Here is a 15,488-nt window from a genome sequence, read left to right as displayed (position 1 = left end):
GGTGTCGGAAAACATATCCATAAATGCATTTATGTTTCATGTTTTCCTGATTCCTGGTGCTTTTTATCTAAGAACTGATACCTGAGAACTGAGACCTTAGGATGTTTCATGCTTCTAAACCACTTGTTTTTCAAACTTTTATTCACCCAAGGCATACCTAAGGTTAAGCCAAAACCCCAAGGCACACCATATTTAGTTGATACAAAATTGACTTTTTAAATAGTGTTACAGTCAAGGTGGCCTATATGGGGAGGTAAAGGGGAGAGAGCCAACTGGGGGATCATGGAGATGGCAAAAGTGGGCAAATATGGGTTAAAAGTGATCAAAAAACATGGCAAAATTGAGCAAAAACGGGCAAAACAAAGTGAGAGATGGGTGAAAATTGGTAAAAAAAAAAACAAAAAAACAAAAAAAAAAGTAGTCAAACAATGAGTTAAAATTGGCAAAAACTTGTTGAAAGAGTCAAAATAGTGGCAAAATGAGTTAGAAGTGGCCTAAAAGATTTAAATGTTATGGTAAAAATGGGCTAAAAGTGACAAAAAAGGCCAAAATGGGCAAAAAAGTGGTCAAACAAAGGCAAAAGTAGGAAAAAAATGGCAAAAAGGTGGCATAAATGGGTTGAAAGTGTCAAAAAGGTGGCAAAATAGATCACAAGTGGCAGAAAAGTGGCAACAAAAGGGTTAAAGTTGGTAAAAGGTGGTGAAAAGGTATTAAAAGTGATGGAAAAAAATGTCCAAACAGTAACAAAATTTCACAAAAAGTGGCAAAAGGTAGCAAAAATAGGGTTAACTGTGGCATAAAGTTCCAAAAAAGTGGTAAAATGGATCAACAGTAGTGGCAAAAAGGCATTTTCAATCACTTTTTAGTTGATTAGAGCATTTAACTTTCTGCTTCCAATGTGATTAAACTCAACTGAATTGTTGTTCATATGCAGATATAGTATAGCTAAAATTCTTAAGTAAGGTAGTAAATGTTACCACTCCCAGAGGCCCCTGCTTTATATTTAAAACAAGACTGTACTTATGTTGTCATTATTTCCCTCATGTCTGTTGCCTCACCTCTTCCAGCAGGCTGTGTCTTCTGTTTGTTTGAAGCTTCCCACTGGAGTAACACCTTGCAAGTCTTAATCACAATGGTAGTGTTTTATACACTACCACTGTTATTAAGCTTTGAAAGGTGTCTCAGCCTCTGACACAGCTTGTGTTGTCAGTTGTCTTCCAGTCTCTTTTTTTAAATTTTTGCTGTCAGACAGCTGTACGACGGCAACACTCAGCTCAGTTCAACAAAATTGTTGCTAAACCACAAGGCACACGAAGCATCCAGAGGATTGAATCAAAAGCCTCTTCAACTTGAGGAAGACAGTGAAGTTAGAGGGATGCTGGTTAATTTTCTTTTTGGATCTTTCTGAAGGTACCGTAAAGTGGTGTTGAACAACTGCACAAAAGGGGTTAAAGAGATGTACACAGCCAGAAAGCAGCAGTGTCCCAACAGACCTCCGAAAGGACTCCAGGTGACCACCAGGGATGGAAAACTCACTGCCAACCTGGGACATAATGTCACCTTCTTGGTGCACCTTGATGAGGTAAGCACAAATATGGCTCTTAATTCACTCTATAGCACTGGTTTACTCAGTTGATTTGAAGCCTTCTCTTTAAGGAAGAAGAAACATCAGGGAGATACCATATCCACTCTTCTTTTTCCTCAACAGATTAGCAATACTTTTCTCCTTTACATTAAGCAGACTTGGCATGAACTCACCGTGCATTTGAAGTTGCGTTCTTGGCTGCACAATGTGTTTTTGTACATTAAAAGTACTTGCAAGGGCAGCCTTAGAGCATTTTGAGCATATTTTTTATCATCCATCTCTTCTGTTTATGTAACAGACCTCAGATTTTAGTATCTGCCCGATTTGCATAATATCCAGAGGGTAAAACATCGAGCCTCTCTTGAGATCTTTCTGTCTTGCATTCAGAACAAAATCAATGTGTATCTTCTTCACGTTTTTCTCTCATGTTTGACTCCAGGATCATTTGTGTTTATCTGTGTTCACAAAACATAACCCATTTTATTAACATGGTTTGTTTGGATTGGTAACATCAATATGCTGCTCTGTTTTCAGTCTGCCTATAGTAATGTCAAGCTCTTTGAAGCTAATCAATGTCCAAAATTAAACCTTTTAAATGGCTCAGGCTCACCTCACAATTTCTAAATTGGAAGACAACTGCCAGCATAATGTTATAGCTGGAAGGAAAATCCTCCCTTGGTTCTCTGTGGTTAATTGACCAGAGTTAGAGGAGTCCCTAACAACAGGACTCTGTAGATGTGGACAAAAATCATGTTTCATCAGGTCAGTCTGCAAAATGAGATAAGCAAAGTGCCAGTCAGACGCTTGTTCAACTGAGTTAGGCTGGCCACAATTTTAAGTCTGACTTTAAGCCAGATTTGCACTTTCCTATTATGTGAGAGGGGCATGTCTGTAGTCCCCACATTTTTGTACTGGTCACTAGAGCATTCAAACCTACAGAAGAGGATTAGGGCGGGGGAAAAAAGTCATAATTCTGAGATTAAAGCAATAATTCAGAGATAAAAAGTCATATTCTGAGATGAAAGCCATAATTCTGAGAAAAAAAAAGTCATAATTCTGAGATTTAAGCCATAATTCTGAGAAAAAAGTCATAAATCTGAAATTAAAGTCATTAATCTGAGATAGAGTCATAATTCTGAGAAAAAAGTCATAAATCTGAAATTAAAGTCATTAATCTGAGACAATAAGTTATAAATCTGAAATTAAAACCTCCCTGATCTTAAACCTTAAATTTTAAACCTGTTCGATATCCACAATTCTAGGTGCTCTAGTTCTAGTGGTTCTAGTGCCCCAGACAGAATAACCACAGCAACCAATGAGAGCGAGCAGGATGTTATGCACTCACAAATATAAACACAAGCGTACCTTCATCCCAGCCAGGATTTCTTCCTCATTGTTTTCACTGTTTGATGATTGTTTCGAGGATATCAATAGACATCCATGTTTGTTTTTCTTGTGCCATATTCTGTGAAATCTCGTGTGAGGGGAATCTTCACTGTGAGGTCGTTGGCAGGTTGGCAGATGTGTGGTCTCCTGTGGTCTGACAGTCTGGCTGAGATGTATGGTGTGTGCATTTAGAGGATTATAAAATGAACTATCATTTGAAATTTTCCTTATGTCTGTGATCTCCCATGTTCAAATAGTTTAAGATGTAAAAATCCTGTAGTGTGTGGCCAGCCTAAGAGAGACAAAACCCCTGACAAAACATTATGTTCATGAAGTCTTCATCGCCCACACCTGCCCAGGTGTTTCTCTTTGACAGTTAGGGAGAAATATATAAAAATTAGATTTCATTGCTATATAAATAATTGCCCTTCCACACTTATAACTTCACTGACCATATTCATCCGTGTAACTGAAAAAGCAAAATATTATACTATCCCAGGAGGCACAAAAAAAGACAAACAATTAAACAAAAAAAATACACAAATTGTGAAATACTGGGTCTTTTACAGTGTATGGAAAGTTCTGAAATGTTTTCTGTTTTCTGTTTACTATTGCTGATATAGAAGAATTTTTTTCCTCATTAAGGGTGAAACAAACCCATACAAAGCTTATCAATCCTGCATGCAACCAGAGACCAAAACCCTGCAGTCTAGTCCAGTGGTTCCCAAAGTGGGGGTCGGAACCCCCAGGGGGATTGCAAGACAGTGAAGGGGGATGCTTTCCATAAAACAAAGAGACATTTTAAATTATTTAAAATCATACATTTTTTCTACTATTTTTAAAGATATTGTTAAAATGAGTTCAAATTAAAATCAAAATGTAGTTATTAAGTGATATTTGTGCTTAAATGCAAGTAAAAGTTCTAAAAACTACCAAAGATGCAAGTTTTGTACATGATGTTTTGCGTAGTATCTTGTGTTTTATCCCACCTTAAGGGAAGATGGGGGTCTCTGACACCGTTTTTTGGGGGGGTCATGCGCTTAAAAATTTGGGAACCCCTGGTCTCGTCCACCAGTCAGACTCACAGCTTTGATTATATTAGTCCTGTTATCTGTGCTGATGATCCCTGGACCAGTTTCTGACAAGTTCATGACATAAGAGCATCTTTAGACCTTATTCAAGAAACTCTCCTGGGAAAAACGCTTGTATAGAGGCATAAACATTTAAACTCTTCATTAGCAGTGTTTTAAACTGTAAAACTGAGATGAGGCTCTGTAGTTGTGGAGAAGTGGATCGCATTTGTCCCCTGCTGGGCTGCCTTCTCTCTTCCCTCTTCCTTTTTAAATCATAACCACTGCCAGACGACAGATCCAGTGCTGTTCCTTGTTGTCCATCTCTGAATGCCACTAACTCATTTTGCAGCTCTCTTTACTTCCTTCACTCTCCCATGTTTCTCTCCACTGATACAAAAATGCACATCATGCACAGAGGACAGTTTTCTGGATTGGCATGGGAGTGAGCTCTGCTGTAAGAGAGATATGTTCAGGGACAATGGGAGAAGTGAAACTCCTGTGGGAAATGCACGCGAACACTCGATGTTCGCTATATAGTCATTTTATACATTGAGCGTGGCAAAAGTCACGATACATCGAGTATACTGGATATCACCCAGCCCTACTTGCATGCTGTATTAGGGGTCCCTCAGGGCTCTTTACTTGGTCGGCTGAGGTTTAGTTGAAAATGTATCTTAAAACTCCAGACAAATCTAACCCTAAGATGTTATAAATACCTTGATGATTCACTTGACTGCAAAAGGAACCCTGTTGATTCACTTGTTGAATGTATCACAGATAAAACCACATGAAAGGCCCAAAAGTTCCAACAAAGAAACCTGTGAGGCCTATATTCAAGTTTGTGTGGTCGATATAATACTTTAAACATTATCTATATGTGGTTTAAAAGAATGAAATAAAAGTCAATATGCCTGTCACTGCACAATAAAGAAACCGAGTTAAAAGGTGTATTACTTTGTAAAACTTGTCAAATATAGCTCACAGAACCCTGAAGCAGGAATGTTAAAGTTTTAGTGGGTCTAGTGATTCCCACAGAGGCCTTGCTCTAAACACTCTCTTAAGTTTAATAGAGTCAAATGGCTCCAAATCGCCCACACAAAGAAAGAGTTCTGAGCCAGAAGCAAAAGTAAAAGACCTCACCAGAGACCCTGTTAGTGAGCGAGAGATGCTGTGTTTAGAGCCAGGCCTGCCAGGCGGACTCATCACAAGGAAACTTCCTCATAAGTTTTCAGCTAGAATATGCTCCGCTGATATTAACTACAGGCCGCAGGGCATTAGCAACTGGAGTGTTTTCCAGATAATGCAACAGCTCAAGGTAAGTGTATGTCCCCAAAGGTGCTGTCTGTGCCCAGTTGTCATATTGCAGAGTGATGAGTCGAGGAATTGAGGCCTATTTTGTTTCATCAGGGGGAGGGGGTGGGCAGAAAGGTGGGTGGCAAAACAATGTGATAAAAGAAAGCTGTTTTAAAGAATCCTTGTGGCATCAGCCGTCTTTGAGAAAATTCTCAAGATGAATTCAGACTTTAATTTATATTCATGAAGGCTGCGATGGCTGTATTTCATGGGGAGAGCTAAGACCCTTAAATATTTAATGGCTGAAAGACTCTTGGCGGAAATCCCAAAAAAGGACAAGTTATGAGATATGATACAGTCAATATCACAGCATTTACTAGACAGAAAAGGTTTAATAGTCACTGTGAAACCTCTGCCACAAAACAATAACTACATCCATGGATGTGCTTTGGAAAGAGACTGACTTCTCTCGAAGTGTTTGGCTGTGAACTGGATGGATCGTGCCTCAGTGACATAAAGCACAAACCAATCAGGAGATATTTAACTGCTGTTTCACATTATGTAGCATCAAAGTGAGGATGCTGGGAATTAAATGGACTCGTTTATTTAATTTGTTGTCACCAGTTCAATGATTGTTGTTCAGAGTATCAACATTATGGAGATATGGAGGTGGATAGAGAAGTATAGTTGTCTAGTATTAATCACATTAACTTTGAATGGCCTTATGTAAATATGGGGGTATATATGCACAGAGCTAAAAGACATAAATCTAAACACCTTTATGAAGCCATTCTATGAGCAACAGAATCTAAAACCATGCTCATAGTTTCTGGAACACTTTGGAACATTTTTCAAGGCTTTGAAAAAGCAACGCAAATACATTTTTAAATCTGAAAAGTGTAAATCTATAGATATTTTTTTCAAATGCAATTATTTTCATATCTGTAGTCAATTGCAATTAATCATGCTTTTGTTTTTTTTGCATTTTCAGATTCCACATTTTATATTTTAACAGTTTTGAGTTTTTAAGGTCTTATACTAATGGTATTTGACTTCCTGTTTGGATAAAACCCTGTTTTATTTATTTTGAAAGAAAAGAAAAGAAGGGACTTTTGCCAGATTTGACCACAGAAACAGGGAAACTATTATGGATTGTAAAAAAAAGTAAGGGAACTCTAAAGGGTGAAATGTTTGACAACCAAGGTGCAAGTTTCCAAGAGCTGTCTGTGAGGTTTTATACTGAAATGAGACATTAAAGCACAGTGGTGGACTTATTTTACATCAGTATAGCTGCAGGAAGACCTTGCAATGGCATAACCAAAGTGTGCTGAAAAGGACAATAAGACATCAAAAAAGGAAGATCCAAAAGACAGATAACTGTGGCTGTAACATTTGAATTTTTCATACTCTCTAGATTTTTTTTTCCTTTTTTGATCCAAACGGTAAGATAAAAATGTTTTCTCTTAATTATTATTATTGTTGTTTTCATTTTATCATTTCCTTCTAGAAAATGAAAAACAAGGAAGGAAAAATAGAGTATATGTAAAACAGTATATATGAGAAAAAAAAAAAAACAAAAAGCGCAAAAAAACCCCACAAATGAGACAAAAAAATGAGAAACAAAACAAAACAGATAAAAAAAACAAGAAATAACAAAAATAAAACACAACAAACAAAAAATAGATGAGACACAATCCATGAAACAAACAAAAGAAATGGATAACAGAAAAAAAACAAGAAAACGAACAAACAAACAAAAAAAAAACTAGATACCTAAAACAATAAATTAGAAAAAACAAAAACTGGTAAATAGACACAAAGGTGAGAACCAAAAACCAAAAATGAGAAACAAGAGACAAACAACATAAATGATACACAAAATATAAAAGCTATAAAAAGAGAAACCAAAAAAGAGAAACATCAAGCAAAAAACTCAGCATAAGACACAAAAAATGACAAACATAAAAGCAGAAAAGTAAAAGAAAAATGAGAAATAAAAAAACACTACAACAAAAAATCAGAAACAACAAACAAAGGAGCATCACGCAGGAGTGTGTGCTGTTCCTGTTTGATGATTTTCATGTAGGCTCATAGAGGGCAGGCACAGCCACACCACCCAATACTAAATAACAGCAACAGGAGCAAAATTAAGGGCTGCTAAAGAGAAATAAATAGAAATATTTACAGCTGGTAGTCATGTGTTTCTTGACATAGTGGTTCTGAATGAAATTAAGTCTATAGTGACAGCACTGCCATAACTGAGCTCAGCTGATCTCAAGCCTCATCAGCTAATGGCCAGCTGATTTGCTTCCAAGCACACTATTTGGCTTAGCACACTCATGTTGCCATATTTAAGCTGCCTACTCTTTGCTGCCCCCTCTGCAAGCCACTTATTGCAACCCTCCTCCACCCCAGCTCCTCCTTCATTCTGCATCTGACTTAGTAAATGTCAGTCAATGATGCGTGCTGTGCTCTGGGTGTATTGCCATGTCTCTCTCTGCCTTAGGCTTTCTTGTAGACACAGGTTATAGGCTTGTGGAAGAGCAGGGGGGATCTCAGAACAGCCACAATACCAAAACTTATCTAACCACTTCTGCTTTCTCTGTGTTAAGAATTAGACACTAAAGTCTCTAATAATTGTTGTTTTTATATCAAAGTGTATTAATAAGGGATAAAGCCATCTGCATGGATCAGATCATGAGACAGAGTGAGCATTGACTTCCTCCGGTTCAGTATCAGAATTGGCTCTGATTGTAAGAAGAGCTTCACCAGCTCGGTGCCTCAGCTGTAGTGTGGAAACTTGAGAGAGGGTTCTTTTTTGTTCTAGACATTATTTTAGTTACTATTCTGAGAAGTTATTGAAGGTTTTGTGTTTTCTATCTAATTATCCCCTCAAGGCTTGAAAACTTTAAAAAGATTTATTAATAACTATTGAATTGTAGTTAAGTCAGTGCTACATTCCCTTTTTTGTGGTCATAGTACCCATCGTTTTATGCATGGTTATTTTAATATCCCTGTGATCTCCTTCACAATTGTTTTTGTCACTTTGAATTCATCTCAGCGTTCCTCTGTTTTACACTTTAGTCACATTTGTTAGAGAATGTTCCATTGTTGTTCTCAGATGTTACATTTTTGTGAAAATACATTTTTCCCCAATGGCAAAGCTAGATGAAATGCCCAGCACATGAACACTGTGATCAAACATGACAGGTGCGACTGCTGAGGATTCCCGGCGGAAGTTTTTACCGCGGCATTTATTTCCAAACTCAGAGCAGCCACTATATTAGATGTCTAGCTATGAGCAAACAAAACATTAGATGAAAAGTAAACACCCTTTTAGTCTTATTTCCCATGAGGCACAGATGTTCAAATTCCTCCTTTTTTGGTTGGTGGTTTTCATAAAGTAAAGTGATGGTCCAAGAAAGATAATAAAACAATTCATATTTCTTTGGGTATCCAGAAAATGTTTTTAAAATGTTATATTTAGGATGAATTTATGAACTATTTATGGCTCATTTGGAAGCATCAGGGTAGAGCAAACAGAAGAATAATGTACTAATAAGTAGAAATACAAAAACAAAATCCTTTCTGCAGCTTCTGCATTAATTTACTTTTGTCTAGAGCTAAAGTGGGGATTGCACCACCTCTGCAGAAGGTCAAACTTAGCCTTGTTTGAACAATTCATCTTGCGGTGGAGTTTACGTTCTACTAACATTTAAGGTGCTACATCTGATGAGAGAGTTTGAACACCTACCGTGGGTCCTGGTACAGTTGTTCAGTCCAAAACATCCAAATTGATGAAGAGAAAAAAAACAAAGTACAACCCCTATTTCACAAAAGTTAGGGGACTGTGTAAAATGTAAATACGACAGCCAACCACTGATCAACTCCTTAACACTCGGTGTACCTTGCTCAATGTTGTACTCAAGACCACACTAACCAAGACCAAGACTCCCTTGAGACCAGAGTGCACCGAGACTAAAACAAGACCAAGACTTTTGAAAGTCGAGACCGAGTCAAGACCAAGACCAAAACCATATAAATCAATTGACAAGGTTGAACAGTTAAAGAGCATTGTCTCTTTAATTTTAGTTTTCTTTTTAATAAAATTTGAGTGATTAAAAACAAGGTGTCTGCAACTCTTTCAAAGCACAACATGCAAAAATTTCAAATCTTAAAAATTTGTTCGGCTATTTTCTTGTAAAAAATAAATCCTTGTATGTATTGAAAAGCCACTGACAAGTCAAGAATTATTTTAAATATCTGAAAATGAGATGTTATCTAGATTTTTTAGGTGAATGAGGCCTAAAGTAAGTGTTCAGGGATATCTCTGACTAGAAATAAGTTAGAATAATATCAGAGTTTTGCAGCTGAAGCTTGTTGTTGTTTTAGCAAGTGCTTCTCCTTATTATCACATTAATCCGGCCAGTCCAAGACCAAGGGAAGACTGAGTAAAAATGCTCTCGAGTCCAAGACAAGACCAAGACATTCAAGAAGAGGTCTTGAGACTGGTCTTAATACCTTGCAGTATGCCACCCTTTCACTCACACATATTGGCACACTGTTGACAAAAAGCAGGCAGCACATTTCTTGGTTTGGCATCTTGCCAAAGAACACTTGAACTACAGATGCAGATCAAACTGTCAGTCTAGAGATCAGAAGACAGTTCCCTCTGAGACACAGCCATCCCAAAAGTGCCCTCCGAAATCAAGTCACACTTTTGATTGACTTTTATGTCAGAAATATCGGTGTCTGTTAAAGAGAGCTAACACTTTTTATATCACAGAGCATTTCGGGAGCACATGCTTTCTTAAACAGAAAAAGAAGCTAGACATAACATCTACAAGGCTGAAACAGCCCACTTGAAGTGTAAGTTCAGAAAGCTCACCATCATCTCCAACAGCAGCCCGATGTGTAGCTCTTCTGTTGTTAAGGTAAATAATAAAAGCAAGGCTATAATACCTAATCACAACAATGAGACATTACTTTGCTATATAATGTAAACAGAATAAAGCCAGAGGAAAACTGAAGGTGTTTAACCTTAAAAATAAGTTTCTTTATTTTTGACTTTATAAGTCATTTTTTATTTTTAGAAATCAAAACCCTCCTCCAATTTTCATCACACTCTGGGTTCAGCTCTCTAACAGCAGCTTCAACCCACACACTCACATGAAGGAGTAGAGACAATGTTATGAGTGAGCTGGAGGAGCAGCATGTTTCTATCATATAACCCTAATTCCAAAAAAGATGGAACAATGTGTAAAATGTAAAAAAAAAACAAAATGTAATAATTTTCAAGTCTTGTGAACTTATATGACACAATAGAACATAAACAACATATCAGAATTGAAAACTGAGATATTTTACCAGTCAATGAAAAATATGAGCTCGTTTTGAATTTGATGACAGCGCCACATCTCGAAAAGTAGGGACAGGGTCATGTTTACCACTCTGTTGCATCCTGTCTTCTAACAACAGTCTGAAATTGTCTGGGAAATGATGAGACCAGTTACTGGAGTTTTGGAGAGGAATGTTTTCCCATTCTAACCTTGCAAAGCAGATGGATTAGACCGCTTCTGTGCTTCTCACTGGTGGATCCATCTTGCAGTGTTCCCATCTGAACCGTTTGGGCCCAGTTAGAAAGTCACAGGACCAATCAGGAGTAAGGGGCAGTGCTTTTGGGCATGGTGGAATCATGACGTAATCAAGCAGCAACAAGAGGCTGGTGCAATTATGGCGAAAGAGATCAGTATTGGATGCTGCCAACGCAAGTTTTATCAGAACTTGACGACATTTCTTCATCAAAAGAACAAAGAACAACACTGAGTTGTTTTCTTTTCAAAAACGACAAAAGTCATGTACTGACATGTCTGTAGTCGCCATGGTTAGCGTTATGCAGTTCTCTTTGGAGTTTATTCCTTGGTAGCGGCTACGACGTCACGTATTTTGTTGCTCTGATTGGCCTGTAAAGATGTGACAGACAGAGCATTCATCCAGTCACCCTCCAAGTGTTTTTTTAAAGCCTCTGCCCTTTCCCAAATGCTGTCTATGGGAGGTTTTCCAGATGGATGTGTCAAACACATCCATCTGGCGTGTCAGGTTAGTTCCACTCTTATCCGATGAAGGATTCTAGCATTTCAACAGTCTCAGGTTGTCTTTGCTGGAATTGTCTTTTTAAGATGCTCCAAATGTTCTGTACTGGTGAAAGGTCTGGACTGCAGGTAGGTCTGTTCAGCACCCAGACTCTTCTACTGTGAAGCCATGCTGTTGTGATGGATGCGGTATGTGGTTTTGCATTGAATTGGTGTTGTAGTTTTGGTGATTGTCAATGTGTTGACTTGGCAGTGTGGTTGTTCCAAGAGTCATATCAGAAGACAGCGTTTTAATAAAAGGCCCATTACTGCCAGCAACTGTATAACAATGCAAGTTTAACTTCAGGTCTGAAGAGATGCCTGAAAGTGGAGATCTGCAGCCTAACCCCTCTGTATATTTTTAACAGTGGTTCACATTAAGGTTTATCCGATTCCAATATCAGTATTGGAAATATGCCCGATACTACTTAAATGCAGGTATTGGTATTGGCTGGTACATGAGTTTATGCACCAATCTGAACAGAGCATGTCGTACACGACAAGAAGTGACACAGTTTATCAAAAGTTAAATAACTTTTTAAACCATAAATCATTGGCTCTTACTTTTTTTTCCTCTTGAAGCTAGCCGTTGTGCTTTTCCATTGACACTGTTGATGCCTTTGAATCCTTTGCGGCAGCATTTTCAGCAAGCCTGGAGCCTGTGTGACTTTTGAGGACTTTAATTATTAAATCCACACTAGTAAACGCAACACTGAAAGTCTTTTTTATCCATTTACTTGATTGATGATCATTTATAACCACTTGCTTGAATGCTAAGGTAAATGCTAACCGCCATATTGTGTAGTCTTTGTGGGGGTCTGTCAGCCAGTTGAAGGCTGTTCTATAATCACATCATGCCGCCCAGATGCAGCTCCCTGTATTATTTTTATTTTGACCCTTTGGGCACCACAGTTTCTTCAAGAAAATATTCAATTGTGATATCAAGATTTCAAAAAGCAGTAGCTTGAAAGTGGTTAGAGATAAAGGCATACTGTAAATGAGAAAACTCTTCAGTTTGACCCAAAGTTTGTGGTGGGAGTAAATTAACTTATGTAATTTGCATATTCTGATGTCACCAGGCGGCCTCCACCTCCACTACTTCCACCACATCTGCCCCTACCTCCGTGGTGCTTTTTTATTCCCACTACCTCCGTCAATGTTTGTATTTTGACCACCCCTGCAACCCCCACCATGTCCCCACCCCAGCCACCATGAGGAAAAGCATTGGCTTTGGTATGTGCTGCTTGGGGACTCTCATGGCGAACGGAGTTCATGTGGCTCTGACGTCTCGGTCTCACCGGATGACTGAACGTCACTGTCACAGGGGTGAATATTCCACTATTCCTCCTGAAATTGTGAGAATTCTGGCTAAAATTCACTCTCTTTTCTCTTTCATGCATCGACTACAACTACTTCTTCCACTTCCTCGTCTCCTTGACTGGCGGTGCATCTTCAAACTCTCTCTCTCCAAAACTTTGAAAAGAAACACGCCCACATATGCTGCTGGGATTGAAGTTACTCATGTCCGCCATCTCCTGGTGTAAAGTGGTAACAACATTAGGCACCACATTTGCGGCTACAGTCTGTTTTATTCAGCAATATTGCTTGTCGCAATTTTGCAACTTTGGCGCTTAAAGGGTAAATATTTAGGAATAAAACTCAGTAAAAAAAAAAAAAAAAAATTGTGCTCTGCACAGTTAGTCCAGAAAGTTCAGGCTGGTATCGACTTGGTATCGGCCAATATGCAAAACCTTGGTATCGGAATTGTATCGGGAATGAAAAAATGGTATCGGAAAAACCCTGGTTCACATTAATTTGTATACTTTGTAAAAAGAGCAAAACCATTTTGGATGTTTTGATGCTGTAATAAATATATAAATTGCTTCCTGCTAAAAACTACTACTACCTTAAATTTCATTTTCCAACAAAAAGTCCAAGACTTCAATAAAAAAAAGGTAAAGAATGATTGCCTTGATTAAATAGGGAATGCTTTAATGCGAGGCATGTAATACCATGTAACTTATTTTTATGTATTTGATGTTGTTAGTCTAAGCTTAACCATTGATTTTAGAGAAAGTCCGATACCTTTTTCTAATCTGCCACTGACTGGATATTGCAGCGCACACATTCATCTTTGCTGCAGTAAAACAAAAGGGACTCTGCTGTGTCATCTATGGGAACAAAAGTGACATTGTACAATAACTCTCTGGAGCGATGTCTTTTCTTGTCACGCATCACACTGACATTGTGGTTTCAGGTTTTGCCCACCTCTACAAATGGTGGCCCTGTGTTTCCAAACTCCTGTCACCACGTACAACAGCGCTTTCATTGCGAACCAACACTGACGTCCTAGCCTCAAGGCTCCAGCCATGATGTATTTGGATCTGCTCTGCCCTGGGAGATACACGCACACAAAGAGTGACATTTTGAGCGGCGGGCCAGCATCAGTCTCATGCAGATTAGTCAGTCCCATTGTGGCTGATATAGAGAGCAAGCGTGAGCGCAGAATGGACAGCAGACACCGAGGAAGGCTGAGTGACATCGGTGTCACCAAGCCAGAGTCCTGTTAGTGTGCCAGCTCATTACAGCTCTTAACAATGCCTACACTGTCAAATCCTGTTCTTCCCTGTTCTCTATTCTCTCCAGCTACTCATCGACGATATCATTTTCCAGGCAAAGTGACATAAAATATCCTCAAGAGCCACAACAAAGCCTCCCATGTTTTCACACTCCGTAGCACACAAAGAAGGGAGTCAGGGAGCGAGAAAATGAAGGAGTTAAAGAGCAGGGAAGAGACAGAACAATGGTTGTATGTATTTTGCTTTATTGTGCATTTTGGCATGGCTGGCACGCTAATGCAGTATTACAAATGAAGATCCCTGTAGCATTGCGCTACAATGTGCCAAGGGGAGCCTGGGAGTTTGCCTTCCTGGGCCTGCGGGATGAGAGCAGACTCGGTCGCTGTGGCAGCTGGAGCCACCAACGCTCGTGCTGTGTGCTGATCCTCGGATAATGCCAGATGTGATTCCCAGAGGACAACGTGCAAGCAGCTAAAGACTCACACACCATGCAAAGGCAAACATGGTGGGATGGGCTGCATGTACACAGATGCACATGTGTACACACTCACTGATACGCATGCAGAATTCCCTGTCCTTGTTTTCCGAGGCGAATGTGTTTAGTGTGGTTTTATAGCAACTAATGTGATGAGTGTGACACTATAAATCTCTAGGAACAGACAAGCAGGTCATTAAAAGTCAAATCTGACTGTCATAATTATTTAACTTGTGAATTAAATCCTAACAATTGAGCTTCTGCAAGGACTCCTTGAACAAACTTTCATGGTTTTTCACTCTTTAATTTATTTCTGTTTACTGAATAGTTTGTTTTTGCAAATTAGTTTTTGTTCATTTTCTTTGAAACAAAGCCCCTTATGACAAAACTTTCTCTTTTTCTTTTTGCTAAATGAGTCAGACAAAACTTTTGCAAGCACCAGTAAATCTTCCACACACTCCTTCAGAAAGTTTAACTTTTGTCTGGTCAGTTCACTGAATATTTTCCTAAAAGTCTTTAGGACCATCAAGTTTTTTTTTTTTTTTTTTTTTTTTTTTTTTTGTCAAATGTGAGATGAGCCTTTGTGTTCTTTTTGATCAGCAGTGGTTCTGGCCTTGGAACTCTCCCATGGAGGCCATTTTTCCCCAGTCTCTTTCTTACTGTTGAATCATGAACTCTGACCTTAACTGAGTCAAGTCAGGCCTGCAGGCCTGCATCTTGAGATGTTGCTCTGGGTTCTTTTGTGACCCCCTGGATGAGTTGTCGTGCACTTTTGGAGTCATTTTGGTAGGCCAGCCACTCCAGGGAAGGTTCACCAATGTTCCAAATTTTCTCCATTTGTGGATAATGGCTCTCACCATGTTTCAGTGGCATTCCAAAGCTTTAGCTATAGCTTTGTAACTCTTTCCAGATAGTCACCAATGACTTTGTCTCTCAGCTGTTCTTGACTTTCTTTAAATGGCAGCA

The 15,488-nt window shown here is 38.7% G+C and overlaps 1 protein-coding gene across 3 annotated transcripts in view; it reads left to right on the top strand.

The window, feature by feature from the left end:
• Window positions 1-15,488, top strand: part of sorcs3 (sortilin related VPS10 domain containing receptor 3) — a 463,686-nt gene that overhangs the window by 384,436 nt on the left and 63,762 nt on the right. For all 3 annotated transcript variants that reach the window (XM_041785632.1, XM_041785633.1, XM_041785634.1), the window contains one exon: window positions 1,411-1,582. In XM_041785632.1, the coding sequence (XP_041641566.1) occupies window positions 1,411-1,582 (172 nt within the window). The remainder of the gene's footprint in view (window positions 1-1,410; window positions 1,583-15,488) is intronic.

Source organism: Cheilinus undulatus, linkage group 4 (assembly GCF_018320785.1).
Source record: "Cheilinus undulatus linkage group 4, ASM1832078v1, whole genome shotgun sequence".
Classification (NCBI taxonomy): Eukaryota; Metazoa; Chordata; class Actinopteri; order Labriformes; family Labridae; genus Cheilinus; species Cheilinus undulatus.
The sequence above is the reverse complement of the archived record's forward strand: the minus strand, read 5'-3'. Positions and strand labels throughout refer to the sequence as shown.